The sequence below is a fragment of the Halichoerus grypus genome, chromosome 8, assembly GCF_964656455.1.
Source record: "Halichoerus grypus chromosome 8, mHalGry1.hap1.1, whole genome shotgun sequence".
Lineage (NCBI taxonomy): Eukaryota > Metazoa > Chordata > Mammalia > Carnivora > Phocidae > Halichoerus > Halichoerus grypus.
This window is the reverse complement of record NC_135719.1, coordinates 128574866-128593177: the sequence shown is the minus strand read 5'-3', so window position 1 is coordinate 128593177 and position 18312 is coordinate 128574866. Positions and strand designations below refer to the sequence as shown.

Here is an 18312-nt window from a genome sequence, read left to right as displayed (position 1 = left end):
AACTGGATTCAGTCATTCCTGGAGAACCCAAGTGTCTGAGCACCTTATTCCACTAACCTCTCATGAACTCCCTCCATTATGTTTTGGAGGGCAAATCTCAAACCAGGTATCCAATCTTTCTGCCTCACCTCTAGGTTCTGAGGCTGATGATCTTCTGGAACTGACCCTACTAGGTCTAGGCTTCATCTCTTCAAGCCCTTCTACAGTAACGGTCATAAGCATTCTCTGCATTAAAAGCAGAGCTAGTTTCTTATCTGGTCTAGGAGACAATCTGTGAAGTAAGATATTAAATTCCTAGAGATGCGATCAGCAGAAGTATCAATAGAAAGATATATTGGAGAGGGGGGGCGGCTGGGTGGCTCAGTCATTAAGTGTCTGCCTTCCTCTCAGGTCATGATCCCAGTGTCCTGGGATCAAGCCCCGCATCAGGCTCCCTGCTCCGCAGGAAGCCTGCTTCTCCCTCTCCCACTCCCCCTGCTTGTGTTCCCTCTCTTGCTGTATCTCTCTCTGTCAAATAAATATATAAAATCTTTAAAAAAAAAAAAAAAAGAAAGATATATTGAGGGGCACCTGGTTGGCTCAGTTGGTTGAGGCCCTGCCTTTGGCTCAGGTCATGATCCCAGAGTCCTGGGATCGAGCCCCATCGGGGATCCCAGGGTCCTGGGACCAGGCTCCCTGCTCAGTGGGGAACCTGCTTCTCCCTCTCCCTCTGCTGTTTCCCCTGCTTGTGTTCTCTCTCTGTCAAATAAATAAATAAAATCTTTTAAAAATTTTAAAAAAGATATATTGGAACCACAAAGCAGACAGAAGAGATAATGGGGCTAGCGAAGAAGGCTCTGATGTCCTCTGAAGCCTATGTGGTTGGAGAAGGATCTCATGATATGCCTAATATCAATATGGGGCACATTAGAGGCTAACAGCAAAGATCAATAACTAGTCACTTTTTTTATTGAAGTATAGTTGACACAATGTTATAGTAGTTTCAGGTGTACAACATAGTAAATCAATAAGTCTATATATTATGCTATGCTCATCACAAGTGTTGCTACCATCTGTCACCACACAACACTATTACAATACCATTTGCTGTATTCCTGTGCTGCGCCTTTTATCCCCATGACTTAATCATTCCATAACTGTAAGCCTGTACCTCCTACTCCCCTTCACCCATCAATAGCTAGTTTTCTTTGAGCATCCAGTGATAACAAAAAATCAGATAGTCTATTATGGTAGACTGAATCACTGTTCATAATTCTTCACACCTTCCCTGGGTTTTTTTGTATTATACACCCTCATCCTTTGCCTGTTACTTTGCAGTATCTTCCACTAGAGTAGGTGGGGTATACTAACTCACCCTAAGACAGGCTTGGCCACATGACTTGCTTTGACCCAGGGAATATGGACATAAGTGACAATGTGCCAGATGCAGACAAAGGTCTTAGGAGGCACTAGATGCTTCCATGCTGCCTTTTGTACTCCCTGCCATTTTCCAAGATAATATTCCCTGGGCAGTGTCCAAGGAACATGTGGAGACCATCAAAACCTACAGCTCTATACAGCCATTTCACAGCTTGGAGCATAGCCACTCCAACCTGTCGGCATAAAATTTAAATGTTTCTTGTTGTAAGCCACTAAGTTTTGGAGTAGCTTATTAACAACATGATTGAGGCAGATGGCAAATATACCTAATAGGAAGTCATTAAAAATAATATTTTTGAAGATTTTCTTTATGATTTGAGATAAAGGTGGTGATATAAAACTAAATTAAAATTATGGTATAATTATGAAATGCTATAATAGCTATTATGACATAATTCTTACTGAACAAAGTCAGGATAGAATTACTTTTAAAATGACATCAAAATATATTTTATATATACATTGCCCAAAGGAATGGAATAAAGTATACACTAGGTTAACAAAGACCATCTCTGGTATAATTATGCTTGGTTTTAGTTTTTTTTTTTATTATTATCTGCCATGAAATAGGTACTCAATTAATATTGCCTAATAAAAGTTGAATAAATTTTCACATTCCAAATTTTCTAGAGAACATATATCGCTTTTGTAATCATAAAAATCAATGTTCTTTTTTTTTTTTTAAATGGAGACCCATGACCTAGAAAGTTGATAATAAGCCACTGAGAACAATTCTTTGTGAGGCTTCTTCCCAACAGTGGTAAACACTCCTAACAGAGCTCTAACATAGAGACTGGTTTGTAAATAGCATTTTATAAGACAGAATAACAGTCATACTAAAGTCAAGATTCATGATATCAATCACATCAAAGCAACTCAGTAGTGAAAAGAGATGGGATGGGTCAAATGTTCTCCACATAGGAAGGATCCAAAATGTGTTTGAAGGGATGGCAGAAATTAAAGAAGGAAGGTGCAAGAGAGGTGAGAAAGAAGTGAGAAGACTGAAGGGAGAAAGAAAGAGGAAAAGAAATTTTATGGAGAAGTAATTCGATTCAGCTTCACCCTGAGGACGACTACTTCACCATCAATCATCAATCTCCCTTTACAGAAAGCCCAAGGGGCAAACCCAACCACCTAACCGCAGTCAGAGAGAGCCTCTTCTGAAGCAGTCAGGTCAAGAATACTCTGCCCGTTCCCCCCTTGTGTTTAAGCCGCCTGGTTCTACAGAGTCATTGTTCCCTACTGCTGAGACCCTTTCTCAATTATCACAGTCCACATGGAGATGGCTTCAGGCTAGACAAAGTGCTTGCAGAGGCCTGGGGTCATCCTCTCTTCCTTTCTACCAGCTGCCATTTACCTAGGTAGCCCCGGGCACCAGGCACCTTGCTGCTTTTGGCAGCCCCCATTTTATGGCAGCCTCCAGGCCAATCATGCTGAATAAACAAGGGTCAATTTCATCCCTCTGCAAGGGAACTGCCCATTCAAAGGTAGATGTTATTGCTGTATCAAGCCCCAAAAATGGAGAGAGAAGGGAAGAAAGGATTGTGTAGGGTTGAAGTGGAAGAAATAATGAAGAAGAGAGGAAATAAAAGAAGGGGAAGGAATGTAAAAGGTAAGGGGCACAGGGGAGGGGACCCACTGGGGGCTTCTCTCACTAAGGAGAGGTGCAAGGTCAGCCCCACTGTTTCAAATGGTAGAAATGCCTGCTCTGAAGGCATAAGCCCCCTTCGCCTTCTACAGGAGCTTCATCCTTCCCACGCCTGCCCATCTGTTCACTTTGAGGAACACTGAATAACCCAGCTAATACTGGGTTATAGGAATTGCTGCAACAGGGCCAAGAGGCTAGGCCCCAGCCTAAGGGAAGTCCTGGATGAGTCTTCTTTAGGTACATCCTCACCTCTCCACCAGAAAATCCTAACCTGTGTGTGGGTCAGGGGCTGGGGAGGAGGGGTGTTCAGGCACCAAGTTTCTCTGAATTTCTCAGATAATAAACCAGAATTCTAATCTCAGTAAAGTAAATCTTAGAGTTAGTCCCATTCACTTAGGCTTCCATTTATCCTCTGACTTCTTCCCTCCACAACACAGATTGAGCTCCTTTTCTATCCCTGGCACTGGGATGTTTGATATATGCTTGACGGTTCACAGTCTAGGGCAGGAGACAGACAAGCAAAACAAAATTGAGAGAGGTCCAGTTTCATGGCTGAAGAATGAGAGTGTGTGTGTGCATGCTCACGTGGATATGGGATGTAGGTGTGAGTTAGGGTATGTGATAACCCTGGATAAATCACAATAGGACAATGTTTGTCTTCCCAGTTCAGGGCACCCACTCCAAGCTTTCCTGCACCTGCCCCATGAAACCTTAAGAGTTCCTCACCTTTACGTAGGAACCAAGAAAGTGGGCAAGAGGATGTGGAAGATCCTGATGGCTTTTCTAAATACTGAATTTACTCCAGATGGGCAGTTTCCTTGTCTGCTTATTCCTCAAGTTCACTCACTGAAAGTCTTAAAGCTGAGAATGCACAGAGTTGGCAGATAAACCCAAAATGCCCTCTCCACTTCCCACGCTCTTTTTCCCTCTCAAAGTACCTGATCCCACCACCTCCAAGACCTCCCATGTTAAGGAATGGCAAAGTATAATACAAAATCTAATGGGCTGGGTTTAAAATATCCTACCTAGTATTTGTGACTATGGTAAGTTATTTAATCTTTCTGGGCCTTGGCTTAATTATCTTAAAAATCCTAATGATACCACACACTTTATAAGCTTGTTCTATGTATTGAACATCTATAAAGTTGCAGGTATCATGCTAATATTTTTACATAATCATTTTATTTAAGCCTCACAACAACCCCAAAAAGGCTTGTTTTATAGATCGGAAAACAGAGGCTCAGAGAGTTTAAAAACACACCAAGAGGGGCATCTGGGTGGCTCAGTCGTTAAGTGTCTGCGTTTGGCTCAGGTCATGATCCCAGGGTCCTGGGATCAAGCCCTGTATCGGGTTCCCTGCTCTGCGGGAAGCCTGCTTCTCCCTCTCCCACTCCCCCTGCTTGTGTTCCCTCTCTTGCTGTGTCTCTCTCTGTCAAATAAGTAAATAAAATCTTTAAACACACACACACACACACACACACACACACACACCCAAGATTGCACGGTAATCTGTGATGGAACTGGGTTTCATATTCAGCTCTGACTCCAAAGCCCCTACACCTTAACCTAAGCACCAAACTATACCTAGCACATAGTAGGTACTCAATAAATGTGGATTCCCTTTATATACCCCCTCATGTGTGAATTTCAGTGGTTTTGATAACCTTGGTACAACCCACACTCCCTCCAAAATTGCCTTTCAGTGGTTCTCCCCCTTCTTGGAGATGATCAGGGATCTGGATATTCAGACCACTTCTTTAAGCATCTCTTTTTAAGCAGATGTGTTGATAATGTAAGGTTCGGATAATGAGATTTTCCAGGCCATAAGTTACTAACTGTGAATTAATTGCCTAGCCTATTTGCAATAAATAAAGGGACTATTACATGTTAAAAAAAAAAAAAAATTGCAAGGAGCCACTGAGCTTGTGCAGAAAGGTTCTGTGTTGCTCCACATAAGCATTCCGTTGTCATTTACACAGGATGACCATACCAAAGACAATAAGTTAGAGCACCTCCTGACATGGTCTTAGGGTAGAGAGTCCCAGTCCAGGATTCAAAATCCTGAGTTAGGAGCCCCACGGTGGCTGCCTGTGCGACTCTGGACAACTTACATAACCACTCTGAACCTCAGTTCTTCCTTTGTAAATTACCAGCACCAGACTAGATGACTCTTAAGGCTGTGACCAGCTCTAGCATTCAATGATTCTATATTAGTGGATACTTGGCAAAAACATGGTTTCCTTGTTGAGTGATACCCTGAAAAGTTCATATGGCCAAAAATAAATTCAGCCTTGCTTTGAAATATGTGCTTTAACCCACTCAGTCTAGAACTATTTTGAGAAATACAATTATGCAGTAAATGTATGCCGCCTATTGTGGGCCCAAGGCATTTTTTTTTCAGGTTAAGAAACTAGCAAAAGCATACACTCCTCATAAATTTACCAGTGAATCCCACTGACCACACGAGCTCATAGTCCATATGATGTCACAATGTCTGATAATCACTTAGGCTGTTGCTTTAATAACATATGCCTCCTGCTTACCAGGCTTCCCTGCTTCACACAGCTCCCTGGTACTAGAAACCATGCTTCCATTGAGAGAGCTCTTGGCCCCTACTCACCCTCCTCCAGCCACTTCAATGACCGCTAGATTATGAAGCAACTCACAACCCCAACAGGGGAGGAGTGGTTGAAGAAGGCATTGATGTCTATCCTAGGAATGACTGACAACACCTCAGTGGAAAATGACAGTCCTCTTGAGATAACTGAAGGTCTATTGTAGAGGAGGGTTTAGGTTTGATCAGTTCTATATATCCCAGGTGTCCGTGGCATAGTGAGTACTGAATAAATGTCACCTGAGTGGATAAATCCTGTATCGTTCCCAAAGCCTGAACCAAGATCAAAAGAAAGATATGAGAAGAATTGAGACTTGAGTTCATGGCAAAAGGAGATTTTTAGAATATTTAGGGCTATCCAAAAATGAAATGGGAGGTTAGCTCCTTTGTCACTGGAAGCCATAGAGTATTACTGATCACAAAAAAGTGGGTTTGGTGGGGAGGGCCCAGAAGAACTAGACAACCTTGGGCAGGTTTTTTAACCTATCCTTGACCCCACCACTCCTCAGATGTAAACTGAGCATAAAAATAGCACCTATCTTACACAGTTATTACAATGATAAAATAAGCTACCCACTGCTAAGCATTTAGTACAGCATATGGAAACAGAGTAAATGTTCCCAGAGTCCATAGAACATTTGAGGAATTTTCATCAAGGGTGTTTATGTTATCAGAGAGATTAGGTTAGACTCAAAAACCTCAGAGGTCCCTTCCAACTGTAAATATGAATCTATAAATTCCGGTAAGAGTCACCCCCCACCCACCATCCCCTATAAATGTTTTTATCACCTGAACAGCTGACAGCAGACTTTTATTCGTCAATCTTTTTTTCTTTCCACTTCTGCGCTCCACATAGACCTGACTTTGTAGCCCTCCATGGAAGGAGGCCCCACTTGGGCAGCGGCTGGAGAAGCCGGGTTGTTTGTGGAAGAAGTTTCCTTACAGACTGAAAAATGGGGCAAGGGGAGCAGAGTCACCCAGCTGGAGATGAGGTCCCTGTGAGCAACAGCATGCCACCATGTGCAGTGACATTAAGAGCCAGCCACTATCTTCAGACCCAGAAAGGAAGACCTTCAAGGGTGGGAATAATTCAACTAAGCAAACATCAGAGCAGTCATCTTCCCCTTACAATGTCGCTGATGGAGATACAGAATGTGCTGTCCTTGGCTGGTGTGGGCATGTGGCTGTGGGCAACTGGACGAAAACAGTATTCAAATACCAGTGGGCCACAGCAGGAAACTCCAGATAAGGGGCCTGCAGAGAAGACTGAAATCAGAAAGGCACCAGGCTTTCTTTCCCTGGGGAAACAAAGAAGGAGAGCATGCTAATCCCACAGATTTCTGATTTACTGGCCTCTCAGAAGGCTCTGTTGGGGTTTGTCATTTTGATGAGAATGCCTTGCTCTAAGGGTTAAACATGCTAAGAAGCATGAAATGATCTTCTCCAAGAAAGATTGCATCTCTTTGCCAGGGAAATGGCAGTCCAATAGTCCACAGAAGGGGGCCTTCTAAGAGCTATTCATATCCAGGGTTTCCTGCCCTAAGTCCCAGAGGCACTTGTCCCTACAACATCCTCTTCTGTGGGCCTGGGTTTATTTTGTTGCTCATGGGGCAAGATGGGATGGGTGATGAAAGAAAGAAAAGAGAAATGTATACCTGTCTTTCTCTTCACATTTCTTCTCTCTAAATCAGTTGCCAACATTTCAAATAAAATTTACCAATAAGACTAAATTACCAGAGATTGACGAAATGCTTCTCCTATAAGGCCATGATTCTACTGCTTAGTAGGCCAAAGGGACATAAACACGTATCTGCACAAAACATGTAGAGATACTGGCTGTGCATATTTCCTTGAAAAATTCAAGCAAGGGAACTGAAAAGAGGGGTTAAGAACATTATATACTATCCTTTGAGCAATTCAATTCCTACCTGGAGGCCCCTGTTTCCTCAACCAAAAACTGGGGGTGGGGGTGGTTGTGCCAGATGATATCTGAGCCTATAGATCTAGGACTCTTTATACTCTGCCTGGTTTTCTTCAGGTCAATCCAGTTTCAGGTTTTGAGTTTGTGCCTTCTCTTCATGATTGCTACACATCTGCTGTCTCCTGCCCTTAATAACCCCAAATTGGATTAAAAAGATCCCATGATAAAATAGAGAAAAGCCTGGGAAACTGGAAGGAAATTATACGCATGTGCTCTATGCACAGACACATACGTGATCCTCGGTACTGGGTGTCATTGCTGTAAAGTCCTAATGAGAGACCAGAATACAGGAAAATTAGAAACCTGGTTTTCCTATCTCTAAGGAAAGAATCTTTTGGCTTAATCTCAAATATGGCCCGTTTTACAAGAGAAAAGGAAACTACAATTAGTTTTCCCATCAAATCTATGCCAGAGAGCTTGGTCAAGATCATCACAGTTATCAACAACAGACCATTTGAACATAATTCTTCAAAATCCAGAATTACACCAGAGTCACGTCTTGATTCCAAGCACAAACCACCTGAAGTATGGAGAAGCACATGCTTTGGTATGTCCCCTTATGGCACAACCCTCCTTCCCACTTTTAAATTCCAGCTTGTATCTTATGCTTAAACACAAAAATCTTATCTAGGTTATTTCTACAACACAAGAAAAAAAAATGGGATAAAAACACCAGCCAGATAATTTTTTTCATTCATGAATTGCTGAACTCTAGATTCAAAAAGGGGCATGTTGGCTTATCTATGTAAGCACAAGCACATCGTACACTTTGACTCTATAACAGAGGCTCCCAACAAGCCAATTAGCAGCCACTGTGGATATTCTCAGTGGTAAACATGGAGACCGAGGCACAGACAGAGGGTTAGTCACATTATGTTCAGAGTGGGACCAGCACATGTAGGTGACTCCTAGCTACATCCTCCCCACTCCTCCCAAGAATCTCCAACTGATCGGAGTAGAACAGGAAAGAAACAGTAACTTCTCCGGCCAAATTCTTGTTCTAATTCAGTCTTGGCCACTCTTTAGCTGTTGTACTATTAAGTCCTACTGACACTGCCCCTTAAATATCTGTTGAATGGGTCCCCAAAACTCAACCTCCATTCTCTCTACCTCACTGGGGGCTCTTATTTCTCATTCCTGAATTAATGCCAATGCAAACAGAACTAATGCACACTGGTTCGCTGGCTCCTGTCTCCCACATGCCATCCTGTTATCACATTGCTAAAAATGGTTCGCCTCCTGTAAGATAAGGTCTAAACTTGTTGGGAGAGCAAACGAGGTGCTTCACAGATGGCCCTGCCACCCCTCCAGCCACACCTTCTAAAATGTCCCCTCCAATTCTTCTCCTACTCCCAAGCTTTAGATTCCATCCACAAGGAAAACTTCCTCTTTACCAAAGTCACCTCTGCATATCTGTTCCCTCTGCCTGGAATACTTTTACCTGCCTGGTCTACCTGGCAGTCCTGCTACTCTACCAAGCCTCAGCTCTAGGGTCACCCAATTTGTGATGTTGTCCATGATCTTTCTCCCTGCATTTATGTCCCACCTTCCTCAGATTTCCGAATTTATTGGTATGTTTGTGTGGAGTGACACAATCAATGCTTTTGTATCCTGAGGGCTCAAGGCAGCCTCTGGCACACCGTGCTCAATAGGTGCTTTGGAATGAATGAATCAAGCCCTTAATTTCTTCATCCAGAAAATGAGGATCATAATATGCAGCCTGCAGAGAGGATGTGAGGGTTAAATGGCCCAGTGTATATTAAGAACTTAACATAGAGCAGGCACATAATTTCCCTCAATAAATAGTAGATCTCTTAACTTCCTCTTCCTCTTATTCCAGACTGGAGCAAGGAAGGATTCACCTACCTGTGAAAAGACACACAGAGCCAGAGATGCTAGAAAAGGCTGTGATAATCTGTATGCATTTTAAAGCACTTGTTTCTCATAATTCAGCAGCATCTCAATTGATTGCACCCACAATGGGCAGATGTCTGCGGGTAGTTAAGAAGCTTTTAGCAAAGGCAGTAATAAAGTACAGAGTGGCAATATAAATGGCCACCTTGTCCCTGCATTTGACAGAACCACAGCCCACAGCAGGCGCGCATTGGTTCTAAGTAGCTGTCACATGCTGCCCCAAAGTTCTGACCCTCACATTCTCAGGCTGAGCACAGGCCTAGCTGTAGATTTTTCAAAGATGTCCAAAGTCCCCAGCCTGTCCTTCTGAGGTGCTTGAGCTTCAAGATTCCAGAGCAGCTAGAATCTCCTTCCCTGATTTTCTTCTTTGAATTTACAGGAGCAGCTGTGATCAGCAGTATCTCGGCTGCTAACCTGGTGGGATAACACTTAGGAAGGGTTCATGGACTCTGGGTCAATTTCCTGGGATCATACAATCTTGAGCCTCCAGGAAGGGAAATGCAGAAAACAAGAAGAGGAAAAAGAAGAGGCTAAATCTTCTTGCCACTATGGTAGTCAGCACATACAACTGTATAACCTAAGCACCAACAAATAAGAAAAAGTGAGGATGTGTTGGTTGATGTTGATGAATGGTGTATTTCTTAAAAAGCCCCTTTCTCTGATTCATGTCATTACCCATCAGAAGGAGTAAAAACTGGACTGAAAAGGTGACAGCCTTCAAATGCTCTTAAGAAATCCAAGGTTCTATTCATGAATCCATCAACTAAAACTTATGTATCATGGACCTGAAGTATTCCCGGTACACCAAGGCATTAATTTTCATAGATGAAGGAATCAGAGTACTTCACTGCAGCGCTGATATAACTAAACCCAGCCTCCTAACTCAGACAGTTCCGCAGCCTGTAAAGAACAAGGACTTGCATTCCTATCCTGCCCTTCACTCACCTTTACCCCTCTCCTCAGGATAAGGAAAGACACTGCCAAGCTGATGACATTTGAGAATCAGAGTTTTAGAATTGGAAGGGCCCTGAGAGTGCATGAAACTCAACTGCCTCATTTTATTTTTGCAGAACAGAGAAGCCAGAGTATCCAAGTTAGAATCTCAAGGTCACATATCTAAATAAAGGGCCTGGGTATCCCTGGGGAATGGGGGCAGGACCTCAATGGCACTGGAACCTATAAGAGTGACCAGCATGATTATATTTGACCTTGGAAGCCAAGGTTTCTTTTATTCCTACACCAGTGAGTCGGTCTGAGCAGACCCCAGTGGATCCAGAATCAGTTATAAGTGATATATTGTGCTAAACATATTTTGATTTCTAATTACTATTTCTTTCTTCCCTATGATTATTCCCTGAATTATTGCCCTTGGCCGACTGCATTACAATTTGCAGATTATTCCTCCATCCCCTCCATGAGACTTTGAGTTCATGAAGAACACAAACCATGTCTTCTACAAATTTGCATCCTCACAACTTAGCTCACCACACCTGGTACAGAGAAGAGATAGATGCCTACTTGTGGGATCGCTATGGTAATGCTGAAGTTATTTCCAAAGAAGTATCATAGCTTCATTTCCTACAATTTGGGGAACCAAGAGCCACTGAAACTAAAGCTACTTAAGGTAGGAATGTGTTGAACATGTAAACATTTTAATAATCCAACTTTAATACTCTAAAAAAAAGGCACAAAATGATTTTGAGCTTTCCATAGTCATATGACATGCTATCTAGTTGTCCAAAAAAGAGATCAGTGTAGATTGACCTAAGATGATGGTCGTGGAGAGGGAGAGAGGTGAACAGATGAGGATGAGATTAAATAAGGAATCAACAGGAATTTGCGGAGAGATTTAATGAGATGGGAGAAAAATCAACCCAAAGACAATGGTAATGCCATTTACTGAGATGGGGAAAACTTAAAAAAAAAAAAAAAAAGTCTAACACTGAGAGGAGGGACTCAAAATTTCTGTTTTTCAATGTTATGATTAAGATACCTACCAGAAATCTAAATGCATATATCAAGTAGACAACTAGATACAGAAATCTGGGATTCCAGAGAGTTCCAGACTAGAGATCCCAGATTTGAGAGTCATTAACATATAGATGACCTTCAACACCATGGCAATGGATGAGGATACAGACTATGGATGAGTGTGCAGACTAACAGGAGACCCAGGACAGAGGACTGGGGCCTTCCAACATTTAATAACCAAGTAGTGTGTTATTAAATATAGTTCCAACATTTAATAACCACATGTTCGCACATTTCCCTTTGTTTTCCTGGAAGGACTATACACCCCTTCATCAAAATCAGGAGCTATGCCAGTGGTTTTGCATTTCCACTGTGTACAGCACAATGCCTCAGACTTTGGGGGGGCCACAGAGATATTTAATGCACTGTTTTTCCCTCAATGACCTTACAATCTAACCCCTTTCAGATATACAGGGAAGAAAGGCTGCTCAATGTAATGGAAAGTGCAACAGATTAAGAGTCAGGAATCATGAATTTTAACCATTCTATAGCTACTCCAAGTTAAAGTGATGTTTCCAATTCCTCACCAGCTGAAACAAGGATTAGGTGCAGGAAACATCAACAGTACCTGCCAACTCTACTATTTCTGACACCATAATTTCCATGTGGCATCCAAGTGACACATTCCCATCTCATCTAAAGGTGGGATCTCAGCCTTCCCAGGCAGAAGGTGCTGCTGCTACCCCAGGAGCACACAGCAGCATTCAGAGGGCTGGCTGAAAGGGAAGTCCCTGAGCTGGAAGGGGGAGCAGCTGCTGTCTGCACTCTTTTCCTGCTGGAACAAGAGTTACTTGAGAAAACTCAAAATATCTGCATTCTTGGTTTTCAGCTGGTGTTTATATCAGATGAATGGAATCCCAGGAACCAGTGAGAAGAGCAGATTCACCCTCTCATCACATTCTCTTGGTTGTGCAAATTAATATTCTCAAAGGCATCCGATTTCCATGATCCCAGGAAATATTTTCTTTCATCAGACAGAAGCATTTCCATATGGCTGGACATCTAGAAGAGGATATGGCCTTATGGGTCAGGATATGCTGAACTTAGCCATGAAAGAGCACTAAGAAAATGGTTCAGTAACATTTTATTTATATGTACGTACACACACACACATACACACACAAACGTGAGTGTGCATCTGGGTGATCCTTCATATCTATTCTAGGTGACCACCCACCTGGACAGAGCTGACAAGACAGACAAACCAAATTAGGCCAATCAGTTTCCCTTTTTTTTTCGAAAATGTAAATTCTAGTTAGAAAAATCCAGAACCTAGAGGTTAGGAGAGATGAATTGCTTCAATTGCAGTGCCTTGGGGTCCCTGGAGCTGTTCTGCTTTCCTTTTAAAGATGTAGTTAGTGAGAGCTTCATTTGATCAGTACCTCTCTAGGTAATCATGCAGTAAATCCCCTTCTTTGACTCTGTTAGCCATAATCAATTCTGTAGCTTGCAACCAAAAGAACATTACCTAGAAAGTATTAGCATCTTCATTTTACAGATAAGGAAACTGAGGTTTAGAAGAATTAAGAGAGAAATCAGTTGTAGGTCACCTAGCTAGTAAGTGGCAGAACCAACACACAAACCAGGTCTATTTGACTCTAACATTCATGCCATTAACCACTAGGCCACCCCAATTGTAAGTGCTGTACTGTAGGTTATTTTTCTTGTCAAAGGAATGGACTTCTGCTGAATCCTCCTTTCTTGCTTGCTAAATAAATGATGGCATACATTCAGAAAAAGCCATGTAGGGAAGAGGATAGAATCTGCAGTGGCCTCATCAAACTGAAGCTTGATGGTCCACAAACAAATCAAATCCATAGTCTTGGCTATTGATGCTTCGCTCCCACCAACTGAACTAAACAGTCTGGCCACGTGGACAAGGAGAAGATGCCATGCTTATTCCATGTCAACTGATCATATCTTCTTAAGAAAGACAAGCTAGAATGTTTCTTCAATACAATAGGGCTTCACAGGAGGGCAGGTGGTCTTCCAGCACACAAGCATTTCAACCAAAGTGACTGGCATTAAGCAGCTAAAACAGGCCTTTGCTTTTTAGGTCATGGAGACAGACGTCTCCCACAACACTATGAAAAACAAACCAAAATAGCTAGAGCTGAACAATTGGGATGGGAAGATAGATCTACATCTTCTTAGAATAGTATCAGATCATCCCGAAACATTCTAAATACAACATCCAGCTGATTGTTAAATGTCAAGATTTAGAGTTGCTATCTTCACAGGCAATAGAAGCACTCTCGTGAGGGTACAAGCAAGAGTCATCCATTTTTACTATAAGAGAAAGATACTTCTGCAAGTTAACCTTAATCTCATATATTCATATATTTCCTAGGTCTCTTGCCTTATTTCCTTGTATCTGGAGGACAGCTTTGATCTGGGAGTCGCCCTATACACTGATCTGCTTGCTCACTTTGCTTGAGTTCTTGGGCTATTTTGATCTAGTGTCTGACCTGGGCCACCCCCAACTCTGCTTTTTCTCTGAATACCAATTTTAACATCCCACCTATGCTTTCTCTGTTTTATATAAACAAATGCCTCTCTAACCTTACCATTCCTATTGCGGGACCAGTGATACCAAGGGACTGACCCTGCAACCAAGTCCAAGTAGAGGACACAGTTTGGGCTGGATGGGACACAATGCCTTAGAAATTGTCTTAATCTTATCACATTTAGTACAAATGATCATTTCTAGGCTTAGGGCTAATGTAGAGAAAAAAATTAGAGAAAATGGTAAACTGAGTGCCCAGGTTGATGGGGTCATGGTGGGTGGGGCAGCATTCCTGGATCCCAAGGGGATCATGGTCCTTACATAAAGAATGTTAACAAATATTTTTCCTTCACCACTCTTCAGAAGTGTCTATAGGGTCAGAGGTAGAGATAGGTCATCATTTTGTTAGAAATAGGAGACAAGAAGATCCAAGAAACCTCGAATCCCCTTTTCCCAACCATCACTCCCTTACACAGGCATGGCCTCTCCCATCTGTTTGCCCTACTGTTCCCCTATAAACATATAGCATAACATCTGCCACATGTTAGCACATTTCCCTTTGTTTCCCTGGAAGGACTATACACCCCTTCATCAAAATCAGGAGCTATGTCAGTGGTTTTGCATTTCCAGAATCTGATACAGTGCCTATAACATACTAGGGTTTCAATAAATGTCTGCATCATGTATAAAAATGAATAAAGGACACTCAAAGCATCTCCACTGAGAAATCAGTTTCAATAAAGAAAAACAATGTCATTAGGTAACTCTATTTTCTCTGCTAGCAAGTGGAGTCCTATCATTTTTACACTCCACTGATTCATTCTGAACATGGTGTCAGGAACAATACAGGGCCAAAAAACAATTAGCAGGGGAACAAAACAATCAGTTGCACCGTCTGGGATTTGAGCGACGTATAGATCAAATGTCTTAAATTTGCTATGCCTCTTCTCAGTTGGCCAGAATGGATGACTTGGCTGCACTGTACCAGGAATAACTGTCCCTCATATATCCCCAATCAGCTGCCTCTTAATGACTAGTCAGAAGTGACAACATAAAAGGTGCAGTGACTTTCACTGTTCTTGGCAAACCTTGGACCAACTCCCACGGATCTGCCCTTGGAATAGGTGAGCTCAGAGACACCGTGCACAGCTGGCTACAGTCACTGCTGCCTGTCTTCAGCAGTCCCAAGGCCCTTGAGTTGGAAAGAGACCCAAGGGGAAGGAGTGAGAGGTCTGAAGTGATCTCTGGTTCTTATACTACTTCATAGGTAGTGGAAGATCTGTAACAGTGTGGCTTACATCGAAACTGTCTCACTCATCTCAGAGGTCAAATGCCCTTTCTATTGCCCCAAACCAGGACCAGGGTAGTCTACCCTACAACGATGTTTGGAAAAAGTCTAGGAGCTTGACAGACTGACCAGCCCCATGTGGCCCACTTGTGTTCCAGATGGCTGCGTCCTCATCTTAGCTTCTAGCTTCTGCTTGTCACAGCTTCAAAAATTCAGTGACTCTGAATTTACATTCCAAGAGCTCCAAGAAAGTTCTCTCTTCCTCCTTCACCCCAATGTGCCGTATCCTGTTTTTGATCCAGCTGTAAAAAAAAGATCTACAGTTCTCTTGAAACACCCCTTAACTAATTATACAGTGGACCTCACAAAAGCCAGTCCTTAAAAACATCTTTGCCTACTCATCCAGACCCTCTTCCAGGCTTGTTCCAAGATTCATCCTCATCCCCAGACTCCTGATACTGGACAATTCTGGCCACTGGTGGTCTTTAGGGATGAGGCCTTGCAGGTCCCTCCTCAAGAAAGTCTTCTCTTCCTTGAATCTCTGTCCTCCCAGTCTGGTCCACCAACAGCGCTCATTCTGCTACCTTGTATCATTTTATTACTGCTTCCTGTAGAGACGCCTCAACTCCTCAGATAAAGAAACGATAAACTTCTTGAGAGCAGGAACTATGTCTATTGCATATGCGGTATCTTTAAAGCCCTAGAGCTACAGCCTCAGCAAACACTTGATAACTATGTAAATTATCCCTTCATATAAAATAGAGGCTGACAATCTATGGACAGCCAGCTTGAAGTCTATAAGCTTGGCATATAAAATAAACCAAGCTGGAATTGGACATAGCTTACAGACTCTTCCTGACAGCAGCTTTCTATGAACCTCTACAGTGTGCCGGGTCCCCCTGCAGAGGGCCTCCCAAACTTCTATTTTCCCTTTGATAATGTTTATTACAATAACTATGACTTTAACAATCACTGACATTTATTAAGTCATTGTCTGGGAACCTACTAACTCACTTCATCATCACCAATACCTTCTGAGTAGGTACCTGATTATCCCTATTTTACAGATGAGGAAATCAAGTCTCAAAGATATTGATTATCTTGATAAAGTTCACATTACTCCATAAGAGTCAGATTTCTCACCCAACCTGGCTCCAGAGTTCATGTTCTTAACCAATACGTCATGCTGCCTCCTATAAACCTCACCACGTTTGTAATTATTTATTTAATGACTAAATATTCCACCAGGCAGCAACTCCACGAGAACAGGACTGGGTCTACCTTGTTCAGTAGTGTATTTTTTAAGCCTAATCCAAGAGCTAGCATGTAGAAAGCTCCAAAACGCATGAGTTAAATGAATAACTGAAACAGCCAGTTCGTTAGCCCACCCAGAAACCCAAAAGAGAAGTATCCACCCACCCTGGATTGAAGATGTCTCATACTTAATTGAAAAAGTGCCATGATCTTGGTAATATTTCTTCTAAAGTTTCCCTTTCTGGGATCCAACCCTAGTTAACAAATTCACGCATCCAGAACCAGAAAGGGTATAATCTGGAAAGCAGTGAACGGAAGGAAACGCTTCTGTAAAACAGAGAAGGCACGGGTAGGTCTATCTCGGGACACATCTGCCATACACCACGCCCACTCAGACCTTGAATGCCACCCACGAGAGCCAACTCACCCCTTTCACAGGTCCTTCCCCAGTAGCCGGTGCCCGTGCAGTCACAGATGAAGCGGTTCCAGCCATCCTTGCACACAGCATTGTTCTTGCAGGGGTAGCTGTCGCACTGCTTGGCACTCATCCGCGAACAGGAGGACTTGACGCCCGCAGCGTTCTGCATCTCCGCCAGCTGCCGGATGTTCTTGCTGCGCCCGTCGATGAACAGGTCACGGATGCAGCCCACGTAGCCGTAGTTGAGCATGGCAGTCCAGAGCTCAGTGGGGAGGATGAGGCCAGCACGGTTCTCCGGCAGCCCGCCCAGATACATGTCCCCCTCCAGGTCCAGGATCTCGCTCTCCCCGCTGGCGGTGAATGGTGTGCGCCTGCTGTTCACTGATATGGTACCTGGGATGGAAGGATGGAAACAGAGTGAGCTGCCAGCCCTCTGGGCAGGTGAGGCTGCCAGTCAACGAACCAAATGAAAGGAGCCCAGCAGGTGGGTTCAGAGACTCGTGGTGCCTGGCCAGGTGAGAACAATGCAAGCAAGGGAGGCAAAGGCTTCCAGACAGTAGAAAGGAAAATGTTAGGCCATTTGGTTCCAGTCTTTGCTGCAAAGACACTCTCACTGATAGGAGGATTCAGGACCATCTCGTGAACGAACACCTAACCTGATGTCTTTTCTCTACGGAGTCCCGGCTGGAAGGTCACCTACCTAACAGGTTGAGAGCAGCACAGCTGCTGCCTGTGTTTAAATCTCAGCTCTACCAGGTACTGGTACAGAAGTGATTTCACCTGCCAGGGCCTCAATGTCCTCATCTGTAAAAGGGGAAAATAATGGTCCCCACCTCACAGACTGGTGTGATGATTAGATACGTTCACATACGTAAAGTGCTCCTCAGGGTTTGGGACAGAGTAAGGGTTCTGGAAGTGCTTGCTTGAGTCTTCATCACTCACTTGCCATGCCCAAAAGGATGGAACCCTCCGTGCACTAATACCCTCTACAATGCCATTAGCTACCAGCCCTGGAGCATTGCCTTGGAGAAATTTCAACTGGACCATGTTTGTTTATTCATTTAACAGGGATGGATTGCATACCTGCTGTGTCTCTGGTATACTGGTGGGCACAGAGATGAACTTGACAGGTACATCTCTGCTCTTGTGGCACTGATATTCCCGAGCAGAGGGACAGAAATTAAACAAATGACTCAATAAGCAAAAGAAATTAGGTACTGGTCGGTACTAGGAAGAGAG

General features: G+C 43.1%; 1 protein-coding gene across 23 annotated transcripts in view; it reads right to left on the bottom strand.

Moving 5' to 3' along the window:
• The window catches only part of NRXN3 (neurexin 3), a 1523557-nt gene that overhangs the window by 1002025 nt on the left and 503220 nt on the right, over positions 1-18312 (bottom strand). For all 23 annotated transcript variants that reach the window (XR_013440795.1, XR_013440796.1, XM_078054031.1 and 20 more), the window contains one exon: positions 17083-17466. Coding sequence is in view for 21 of the 23 variants with exons in the window: in XM_078054031.1 (XP_077910157.1) it covers positions 17083-17466 (384 nt within the window). In the remaining 2 variants the exon portion in view is untranslated. The remainder of the gene's footprint in view (positions 1-17082; positions 17467-18312) is intronic.